Source organism: Hypomesus nipponensis, chromosome 18 (assembly GCF_054491055.1).
Source record: "Hypomesus nipponensis isolate SF chromosome 18, ASM5449105v1, whole genome shotgun sequence".
Taxonomy (NCBI): Eukaryota; Metazoa; Chordata; class Actinopteri; order Osmeriformes; family Osmeridae; genus Hypomesus; species Hypomesus nipponensis.
In genome coordinates this window covers 11,473,851-11,485,695 of record NC_140378.1, presented here as the reverse complement: position 1 = coordinate 11,485,695, position 11,845 = coordinate 11,473,851, and the positions used below count along the sequence as shown (strand labels likewise).

General features: G+C 43.5%; 1 protein-coding gene across 2 annotated transcripts; it reads left to right on the top strand.

The window, feature by feature from the left end:
• Positions 1 to 805: 805 nt before the first annotated feature.
• Positions 806 to 7,715, top strand: LOC146252105 (specifically androgen-regulated gene protein-like). 2 transcript variants are annotated; one of them, XM_084680424.1, is made up of 5 exons: positions 806 to 962; positions 3,849 to 4,046; positions 4,678 to 4,849; positions 4,959 to 7,220; positions 7,265 to 7,715. In XM_084680424.1, exons 2-4 carry the CDS (start codon positions 3,942 to 3,944, stop codon positions 7,202 to 7,204), a joined length of 2,523 nt encoding a protein of 840 aa, XP_084536550.1. In that variant the 5' UTR covers positions 806 to 962; positions 3,849 to 3,941; the 3' UTR covers positions 7,205 to 7,220; positions 7,265 to 7,715. The 2 variants fall into 2 exon arrangements, with proteins under 2 accessions (XP_084536550.1, XP_084536551.1); XM_084680425.1 differs by having other exon boundaries at positions 4,959 to 7,714.
• Positions 7,716 to 11,845: the final 4,130 nt, after the last annotated feature.

Here is an 11,845-nt window from a genome sequence, read left to right as displayed (position 1 = left end):
GCAGCTTCAAGACTGATCACATTCAAAGTACCCTCATTTAACAATACTGGAAGCTGCAGGCTTGTGTCATTTCTTACCTCTTACCACCAACAGGATTAAGCCAACGTAATCTATGGAGGTTACACACAGTCCTCATTCGGTTTTGCTTTCATTTTAAAATAGGACACATGATGCATGCATGTGTAGGTCTTGTTTCAAAAACTTCTTTTAGCCCTTAAGCCCCAGATCCCAGTTGTTAAAATCAGATTTCCAGGTACATTAGTCTTATGTCATTGCACTAAAATAAAATCTAGTTTCTCATTCCCTTGAGATCAAAATTATATTTGACACTGACCATATTATAAATCATCATTTGATAAATTATTGATATTGAATTAGTGAACGGAATGACAGTAAACATCTATGAAGTATCCTTAAAACAACAAACAGGCCTACAGTTTGTGTAATGGAAATAATGTTTGCCTATGCAAATCAATAGTTTTTCATAAGATATGAGGCTGACGTCATTGAGACTGTTTTTATTACTCGCACAGACATCATGTTTTACTTTTGGAATCGATCAGTAATAATGTGATAGCTGAAGCAATTTCACTTCTGTGAATTATGTCGGTTATGATGCAATTTCACTAGACAGCAACTTACTGTAGGCTTAGATTATAAACTTGATATTTTTTTACAATTTAGCATTTCTACATTCGTCGTTTTACTAGAAAAATGTATCAAGATCTGCGGTCTATTAAACTATTCCAGAAACAATAGGCTACTCGGTGTGCTCTGATAGGCGTTTTCTGCCTCATAGCGAGTAGATCCTCACCTGGAATGTGTATTTACATAACACCTCCTTCACACAGACAGAATAACTCAGACATTGGAATTGTACTGAAGACCGCGGAGGATGAACGTAAAAACAGTACCTTGAATTGTATGCGCGTACACTTAAGACACTTGACCTATACTCTCAGGTAAGAACTGAATATGGACGGTGGCATACTTTTTAAATGTATTTTTCCGTTAACGACAAGTTACTTACTTCCACAACAAAATTGTTGTAGGGACGAAATTGAAATGTATCAGATCATAGAAGTCAACTGGGTGAAGTGAGTGATGGAACAATAAGCGCTATCTAAAAATACTTTTAGAATAAGCTACTTGTTACTATCTCTGCTCATTACGGGCGGCGTTCAGCCCTTTTACTTGTCCACACAGGTGGCGTGTCCAACTATTGTTTAATATCTATCACAGAAACCTGGCTATACAGTACTGTATGACATGATATGATAGAACCGTACACCAGACTATCCTGTAATATATCTTGTTCATATTGGCGAATTATATTTACTTGGTCTTTGTAAATGTAAGAAGGTACAGATATGGAAATTAGTTTTCCGGAATCATAACATAATGATAATTATCAGTTATTATTAATATATGTGATCGGCAATCTATAGGGCAAATATCGGCTTAAACTATCATTGTTGTGTGTAAACAATTCATTTGAAACAGCTCTGGCATTGTTTCCAAATGTATAACAACGTATAACAACTGATTCAGTGCCAAGCTAAACATTGATGGAAAATGTCTCCATGCCTGCAGTACACTTGCAGGTTGTGAGTTGCTCAACACAATGTTTGTCATGAACCTTTATTTACTGTGAATGATTAACTTAATCCCTATGCCTGCCCTTGACCGCATATTTCTCATTTCAGCCCTTTATCACCACTATACAATCTACTCCCCCCCCCCCCCCCCCCCCAAATGGAATCAGGTTATTTTCCTGAAGCTGCCTCTTTCAATGAACTGGCACAGATGTTGCACTTCTGTCTGTGGCCTTTTGGTGTACTTCTTATTCTATGTCTTGTAATTTAGCTAAAATGCGGTTAGGCTTGTCACTGCTCACTTGACTGAGTTAGAGGCTATGTTGATGTGATGGGGTGGGGGAAAGCAAGCAAAGTGACATTCCTGTCTTTATTAAACTTTGTGTCCCTTTTCTTGGAAGGGTGCAGTGGGTTGCCTCTCCCAACCCAGGTGAGTAGTGTGCTGCAGATTTGGGAGGGAAGTGCTGCAGGTTCTGGGACAAAATATGCTCCTCCTCAGGACTTGCACAGTCAGGAATGAGCAGCCCTCATGCTCAGTAACTGGCAGCCCTAAGGTGTGGTCTGGGAACCAACTTGAAACCTCCCTTCTGCCAACAAACATCAGTGTGCATGGCGGTCCAGTTGACATTCCTCAAAGGCAATTTTTTTAGACCTGGCTCTTTCTGGAACTTGCATCCACAAAACTAAGCATGACTCATTATCTTAGCTCTCTGGTCAATTTAATTAGCGTCTCCACATGTCTCCACACGTCTGAATTATTTTTTGACGTTAATATCCTTTGTAAGCTTGACTTGTTATTTTGGGAGTGGTGTTGATTCTAAGTTCAGTAATAGCCTTCTGTGTTGTTTAATATTTCTGTAACTATCATGACATATGTCCCTACCAAACTTCAAGTTTTTCAGGATTTTAGCTAGCTTGTTGTTGGATAGCTGTATGACGGGGATTTATGTTGAAATTATAGAAACTGATTAGAAAAGCAGGGACAAATATATAAGTCTCAAAGTGGGAATTAACCAGTGCTTTTGTGGGTGTGTGTGTGCAATCTTAGTGTCACTTGATGTTATAGCAGGGCTGTAAAACACTGGTTGTATCGGTTGCACCAATACAATTTTTTAAGGACTGAGTATGAGTACCAATATTTTTGTACCAATATTTTTTGGTACTTGCCGACACAGATACCTATACATTTTTGTTTTTTTTGTTTTGGGGTGATGTGGCAGTTTTCCAAGCACAACACAGTAAGACTAATGAATGTAGGACAGCTTCTTTATTATTACTCAAATGAAAAAGTATTATTTTTATGTGCTCATCACAAACTTAAAGCACAAATTTCAGTGTCCAAAAACCTTCAAATGGCATAATTACTATTGTCATAATAAGAATTAAAACATCGCTTTTTTTTTACCTGCCTTTCAAAAAAGTGCTAAACAAATATTACAGAACAAATGTTTATAACATAACACTGGGAATCAATTTAAGCACAACCAAAAGTGTACAGTGAAATATAAAAGTGTACTGTTAAATCTGGCCAAGCAACACTATAACTGCAGGAAGTTTGTTCATAAGACGGAAAATGCTGTCAGTTACGTCACGTGAGGTATCGGTCGTTGGTATAACGGGTTTTTTTACGAGTACAAGTACATGAGCTTGGTGTATCGGTGCATCCCTAGTAATCACCCTTAGCAACCACATCTGACAAATATTAGTATACTATTAGAACAATTGGCCTGGCTTTATCATGATATGTGACTATTTTGTTTCTTGTATCGAGCATCGTCAATTTTTACCTGTGGCCACTCCTGATTTAACATTGGGGCTGGGTGTTAGTAACAGGGTTAAGCCTAACTGATGCACTAGAGGGAGCTTAAGTGAGTTTAAGAGTCTTGTGAGATTACACAGATCATTAATTAATTCAACTAGGTTAAGTCAAAAGCAAGCTTCGCTCAGTTACACCTGTATGTTCCTCCATTAGATAAGGATACATGCTAAATTAAGATTCGGTACTTTTTTTTTTTTTTTTTATCCTTCCGGTAAGCCTTTGGCTGGCATACTTTTTCAGTCAATTGGTTTATTACACTAGGTAACTAGGATGCCACATGCTAGTCTAGCGTTCAACCGTAGCTCATCCAAGAGACTCCTACAATATGTCTGAACAACTTGTCTCCTTCCTGCCAAAGTAAACTTTCTGTGTCTGTGTAAACTTTCATGATGATTAAAACCCTTTCTGATTCTGATTCCTTCCTGTGTCTTAAGGTTCTATCCCCACACTGTTCCTGTTTGACGCCCAGCCAATCAGCAGAGGCTCTTGAAGCCCTGGTCTCGCACCTCCATTGCCGCATCTGTGCAATGCCGAAGAGTGACATGTGGCCAGGTGGCATTGCCATGGAATCCTTAATCAATATGGACGGTGCTGGTAGCTGTGATAGTGTGGTCAGCATGAACTCTGGCTTTGTGAGTGGTAACAAATAGTCATGTGTTTTCTTTGTGTCCCATACTATACTTTGTGCTGTTTACTCATCAAGGAAATAATGTATATGGGGGGGGGGGGGACATCCGAGTCTGATTACAAGCCTTTTACAAGGAACATCAACATCTTTATTCGGCATTGTGATTGGCTGTAGGATACGGTCAAAGACATAATCCCTCTTTGATAGGACAGAGAGGCTTGCTTATAGTCTAAGATGAAAAGTCTCTGTGTATGTTCAGAACCAGGGCTTGCACAGAGAGAGCAGGTGAGAAAGAAGAACTTCTTAGAAGTTCTTTGGAGGCTATTACTGTCCAGAGGCCCCTCCAATCCTCTGAAATACATTCTACTGGCCATTTAGTGTGTGATGAAAGCTAGATGTGAGAGTGAGCAGAATGTCAGTCCACCCCTGCTGTGTGTAAGGTAAACCAGTGTGAGCTTGGTCTGAATGAAGCAGAAATATACACTCTCAAGTGACTCAGTGTCACCAGACATTTGAGGACCGAACGAACTATGGAAGAAGCAGTGTCCTTAATTTGTCATAGTTTGGTTTGCTTCATCTGGCGTGTGTGTGCATGTGTGTTTGTATGTGTGCTACATGTGATTGTGTGCACACAGGGTGACGACAGTCTGGAGCATCTGTCAGCTGAGGAGCGTGCTTGTCTCTTGTTTTTGGAGGAGACCATAGAATCTCTGGAGATGGAGGAGGACAGTGGCCTGGCCAATGATGGCAGCCTGGAAGAAACATTTCCACCCAGTATCTCCCCCGTGGTCCAGACCAGCCTTAACGGTGAAAACATCTAACTGTCCAAATCATACTGTTATTGGCTCCCAGCTTTATGAAATGTGTCCTGGTTTTGGTGTATCCATAGAAGTTTGATTATCTGTTTGTGTTCCAGATGCATCCAATTTCCAGCATGATGAAAACTGTAATGTGCCTAAGCCCATGCTACTGGCCAATGATTGTCCCAGCCCACTGTCCAGAGCTCCAGGTGGTGACAGTGAGCCCAAAACTGATGTAGCCCTAAAAGCTAAAACAGTAGTAATACCAACAGACCCTAAAGCTGAGGCCCCTGTGAAAATTGCTGCCCAGGGCCAAGCCTCATCCTCACATCCAGCTGGTGTAGTCCCAGCTCCAGCTTCAATTCAAGACCCAGCCGCTAAGCTCCATAACCCAGGGTTGGCTGCTGACTTGAAGACACTCGAGTTGACCACAAACACCAAAGAACCTGATGGCAAATCTTCCCCTGACTTACCTGGACAGCTAAACACTTCTGGAAACCCCTCACCAGTCTCTGGGTCTGACCCCAAAGCATCCCCTCCAGCTACCCTAAATGGCATGATGGATTCATCCTTAGGTAGGAGGGAAGTTGGGAAGACCATCCCTGCAGACAGCAAGTTAGGCAAAGGTAACTTCAAAGACCCTGTTAATCTGGACCTAGCACTGATCCCTCCTCCCTCAGACTTCAGGGATGAGCCAGAATCAGAACTGGAACAAGGTCCAGCTGGGCCAGAGCCAGAGAAAAATACTGAATCTACTGCACCCACAGGCCCCTCTGCCCGGAGGCCTCTCACCTACGGTGAACTGGATCAACTCCGTACGAAGGCCTCAATGAAGAGAGCTCCACCGGCCTCCCCAGTAACCCCGGACCACCCTTCCAAATTCACAATAGACCTTCCTGGCACCACCAACACCCCCCCTTCCACAGAAGCCCTTGCCTGCCCTGTTTCTGAAGCTGCAGAGCCCCGAAGCCCCCCAGCTGTAGCGCCTAAACCCAAGAGGCTTCCTTCCAACATCATACTCAAGTCCCACAAGGCCGCAATTGTGAATCCTGGTCACCATGCCTCTTCTAACCTTACTCCCAATGACAAGGTAATGATGGACCCCCAGAAGGTTCGAAGAGAGGCCTTACAGAAGCTGGGCCTCCTCAAGAGTGAACATGTAGACTCTGGTCACCTCCGAGGCCAAGCACATTCACCTAAATCCAAGAGTTCATCTTCTGGGTTTTTTTCTCCAGCACCTACCCCTGCATCAACAAGTTCTCCAACCCTAGCCGCATTGCAATCTTCGATGTTAAACCTAGCGCCAACCCCAGCCCAAAGCACAGCCCCAACCCCAGCCACAACCCTAGCCCCAACACCAACCCCAGCCCCAACCCTAGCCCCAACACCAACCCCAGCCACAACCCTAGCCCCAACACCAACCCCAGGCCCAACCCTAGCCCCAACATCAACCCCAGCCATAACCCTAGCCCCAACACCAACCCCAACCCTAGCCCCAACACCAACCCCAGCCCCAACACCAACCCCAGCCCAAACATCAACACCAAGACCAACCTTAGCCCCAACACCAACCCCAGCCCCAGCCCCAACACCAACACCAAGACCAACCCTAGACCCAACCCCAGCCCCAAGCACAGTCCCTGCCCCAACACCAAACACAGCCCCAACCCAAGCCCCAATCGCAGATTTAGACACAGCCCAACCTAACCCAGCTCCTGCCCCTGCTCTAGCCCCAGTTGTCCCTGCTCCGGATGCAAACCTAGACTCCTCCACTAACTCAACTTCAGTACCAGTTCCTACTTTTCCTACTGCTCCAAACCAAGCCCCAACCACTGCCCCAGTCCAAGCCCCTACCCAAGACACCACATCAGTTCCAACCCCTGCTCCTGTCCCTCGGTCAGCTATTAGCTTGGTTCCTGTCTTAATTCCAGCCCCTGCTGCCTTCACCGACCAGGACGAACATCTCCACTCACTTCCTGAACTAACTGTTTTTGATTCACCCAGAATGTCCGCAGGGGTCAAATCAGTCACCCTGGAGCGTTCAGGCATTGGCCTGAGCAGTTACATTGCCAGCCAAGCCTCAGGTGAAGTTCACCATGATACCACAGCAAACCTCAGTCCTAGCCACCTGCGCAATTTTAGGCCCCGGCCTGCTTCCCTCGGTAGTGGGAAAGACTTTGTTCAGACGGGGGCCTTGCAGTCAGACACCAGGAGATCTTTGCACATGGCTTCTGTCCTAGAACCCTCTGAAGACCAGAAGTTGCCCCGCTCCAGTGGCATCAGCGTGCTGATCTGCCCCCGTGGTGAGAATGGATTTGACCGGCGTGAGGCCCTGAAGAAATTGGGACTGCTCAGGAACTGATGGCCTAGAGAATAGCCTAGAACTTTTGTCACTCAACATGGCCTTTCTAATACTACAAGCCAGTGATGCTATTGTATTTTGGTTGATGAAATATGAGCAGACCTTGCCTATATATTTATATTTATATCACACAGATGTTTTTACCCTCTTTACAGTGCAAAACCAATGTACACATGACCTTGACTTACATTATATATACGTATATATACGTTTTCGTGTATGGGCCATTGCGCCTGAAATAAACATTAAATAATATATACAACTTATACAACTATGAGAAAATTAACTACTGTAAGAAGGATATGTATTTCTCATACTCCGATTTACTGACATGTTCAGTTCCAATTAGCACTGTATACTTTTATAAATAAAAGACTACGTATACTGCACAGATATTTATGTTGCAATAATTCATCCATCTGTTTCAGCTATCTGTATCCCTGATGTCTCAGTTTCCTGATAACCTTTACATTATTCAAAATATCTTTCGATTTCCCTATTTTATCCCTTGATGTGCATGTTTTCTTGTTCACATTGTAAATACAAGAACTTGCTTGAGTCACTGTTTGACTTTTTCGTGGACCATGGTAACTGGAAATGTAAGTCATGGTTATCTGATCAGAGCCTTGTTGTTCACTTCAATACATCAAAGGGCTCAGCCCTCTGATTCTCAGATGTGCAGACAACAAGGAGACAGCATATATCGCTTTGTACATCCCATACTTAGAGCAGACTAAAGGAGTGGTCTGGGGCTGGTGCCTGATAGGAATCTGGAGTATGAGGTTTACATGTTTTTTGAAGTGACACAGAGGTCAAACTCATCCCTCAACAGATATTCTTCTTAACAATATGAGTCTGTAGATAATTAAAACAGCGACTAAAATACAAGACTTCATGAAAGTGCTGGTGTCCTAAAAATTTGATTTCAAGTTAATAAGTACAGCAGTGTGTGTGTGCACTAGTTCAGGAATATTAAATTGCTACAACTATGTAATGTGACACTGAGGCTTGCCCTAAAGAATGCACCATGTTTACTTTTTCCCCCTCAGCTGAGATGCAGTGAAGACTTGGCCCGGGTTCCTGTCCTGGTGTTTCAGGTCAACATAGAGAGCTCTGGAACCTGCGTTCCCGTCCTGGTGTTTCAGGTCAACATAGAGAGCTCTGGAACCTGCGTTCCTGTCCTGGTGTTTCAGGTCAACATAGAGAGCTCTGGAACCTGCATTCCTGTCCTGGTGTTTCAGGTCAACATAGAGAGCTCTGGAACCTGCGTTCCTGTCCTGGTGTTTCAGGTCAACATAGAGAGCTCTGGAACCTGCGTTCCCGTCCTGGTGTTTCAGGTCAACATAGAGAGCTCTGGAACCTGCATTCCCGTCCTGGTGTTTCAGGTCAACACAGAGAGCTCTGGAACCCAGGTTCCCGTCCTGGTGTTTCAGGTCAACACAGAGAGCTCTGGAACCGTCCCTGGCACAGCACCTTTATCTGATGTGACAAGAAACTGATGGAACCTGTTTAGCAGGTCCAGGTTGACCCTTGCAAAGTTAATCCCTGCAAAGGGGATTCAAGATAATCACTGTTATTTGCGCTGTACACACTTGATCCATGTGTACAGCAGCCATGCTCCAGATTGCACACTGACAAATAGCTTTGCTCTAGTTGAAGAGTGTATTAGTGGAAGAAAGTAGATTTGTGGTTGGTTTAATTTAAGATGGGATTAATTCTGTTTATAGTTCTGCATATGACTTTTACATGTACTTAGACTTTTACTTACATTATATTAATCACTGCCATTGCTATTTGCAACTGCTTCATCAAATCTACCTTTTTAATTATGTTCTGGAATGTGTTCCAGATTCTTCAGGTGTGGTGGATTTGAGGTAATGTTGAGTGACTGAGTCAGTCTGTACTGTGCCCTGGGTCTGCCCAATACCAATAGGAGCCCTGCCCAACACACCTTTTCAAATACCATTAGATTTTCTGGATCCCATCCAGCACCTTTTGTGGTACTTAAGTGTATTAGTAAGAATTCATGATCCAGTCAATGATATCCCTAAACAAATATCCCCACTTTCTCCTTCTGGCTTTAGAGGGCTAACACCTTACCAGATCTGATTTTCTGACCGTAGAACAGGGAACATTACAAGATCTTCATATTAGATTCTCTCTTGCTCCTGACATGTTCTGAATATTTTCCCCACTGAGCATGCAGGCCTACAATAAGGGGACCAGGTGTCAGCTGTCAAACCAATGCAGATAGAAAAGAGTGCTTTGTGCTCCTTCGTGACATGATGGTATGCACACTCCACCCCTACCTTCCCTACCTCCTTCCCCTCCCTCGCTCCTATGTGTCACGCAGTCAGCAGGCCAGGCTGACACTGGCACATTGACAGCTCCTGTCACTTTCACTGTTATCCTCTGGCACCATGTTGTAGTTGGATCCCTAAACCTGCATTCCACTCTTTGCTATGCCAGCGATGTCACCCACCACCATTATAATGCTGTTCCATCATGGATCTCATTACCCTTGGATGATATCAATGGCACACAGACTGTAAAACTACACTATAAACTATACTATACAACTTTAATGAATATATGTACCCAACATATATTAATTATTGTTTAACAAAATTACTTAAACCTTACATGTGCTGAAATTTGAGTCAGGGCATGAACAAGGTTTGGTCTGTTGTCATGGTATCTTCACTAAGCTCATTTCACCACTAGAGGGCAATGTAGGTTTGTGCTGAGTGGGGTGTGTCTGAATGTGTCTAAGCAGGCCTTCAAGCTCACTGAGAATATGTGACAGAGGTGTATTAATCACACCATCATGATTGAGGCTGTTAAGTGTTTTATAATGACATGCAGTGCTTGCCATAATAATCGATGGAAGCATTGCTTAAAATATGTAACCCAGGGTACTCTAACTCATAGCAGAGCTGTCACTATTTCTACCAGTGGAGCCTCCTGTTGTCATCAAATGCTCTTGACAAGCACTGATTTCAAAAACCATTCCAGGGTGAAGAACAGAAGTCACGCAGGCTTGACTTCATCTGAGAACCTAGGATCTTCATTCTAAACTAATTGTATAAGAGTCAATTAAGCAGAATTATGGCGTGGATGTAATGACAATTTTTCAAGTATAATATAATTGTATTATTGCAGAAGGGGGACGTTATGTGTGCTTTGTCATCATTATCATCCAAAACCATATTTTAGGAGGGTGGACTGTGTGTAGGAAAGAATGCTCCTGCTTTGTGTTGGACTGCCATTTCTGTAAAACCATGAGAGGTTGCAGTCTGAGGGCTATGAAAGAGAAATAATTAAGGTTTGACAGCTCTTTCTTTGGCGATACTACTCAGCTATGAACGTGCAGTAAGTTAATGACTGAACGTGCAGTAAGTGAATGACTGATGCCGACTAATGTAATTTCGATTTTATGTGTCTCATACTCCGTAATGGTTTTACCAAACCATTGAAGTCATTTGTTTTTCACTACTAAGGCCTGCAACTAACAAAGTGTGTGTCAACCCTTGGACTGTGTGATTTGCCTTTTACACGGGGCGAATTGTTTCATCAACATCGCATTCGCTACTTTGGGGTTTCTGAAAGCCAGCTGAGAGCCAGGGAGCTTGTGTAATAACATTTTTGTTTTGCAGCTTGATAGGTCAGTTTTGAACTAACTCCAGTCAACCCAGAGCACTCAACATGGAGAGGTTCATCTCTTTCAGGGGAAATCACGTTGTTTGTTGGTGGAAACCACTCTCTCGAGAATACAGCATTTGTGGACTGTTGAGTGAACACATCACCTTTACCACCAAAAGTGTTTTAGATTAAAGTTGTCCATCAAACCATCTCTACAAGTCATATTACCAAACCCTTCATAGAAAAGGACACAGTAAGCATGAACTTTCTGCCGTTAGGCTAGTATAACTAGTACAAAGGGTGGCAGTCTTGAAGCAGTAAGAACGTGGAGCTTCATAATAAGAGGCCTCTCTTCAGTCTTAATGACCTTGTAAGGGCGGTCTGGGAGGGCGTGACCACCACCCCACCAGGCTAGACGCTGAGGTCATGGGACTTCCCCGTGCTGCTGTCCTTTGTACCTGTGTGTGTACTGACACGCCCCCCGGCTGGATTCCAGATGATCAGAGAGGATCAGTCAGGAGCACGCCCCAGCTGAGAGGGTGTCTTTGTTTTCATACCTGGGACTTAGAAGGTCTACGTCATCTCAGCAAGTCCTACGGGACTTATCTCCTACTCCACAGTCTCATGCACATTAGGTATAATTACAGTACACGGGTCAAAGAGATGTATTTGCCATTTGCACATTATAACACAGGTCATTCCAGGCAACAAAGAACAACAACAACAATCAAACAATACTCTCCAATAAAGCTAAAATATAAAAAGTGGCACCAGAAATAAAAAGTCAATTAAATAATATCAATATAAAGTGTTTGAGTCCACTCTAAACCACCGTGTGTTTTGTCACTGTGTACAGGTTAACCAGAAATAAATGATTCTCCCATGGTTAAAGTGCCTTGGGGCTGTGGTCCAAGGCATTCCTGGGGCAAGCCCACAGTGTTCCTTGGGATGCCAGTGCTGACATGCGGCATGTCCCAATCCCCTACTGTATGTACCCTG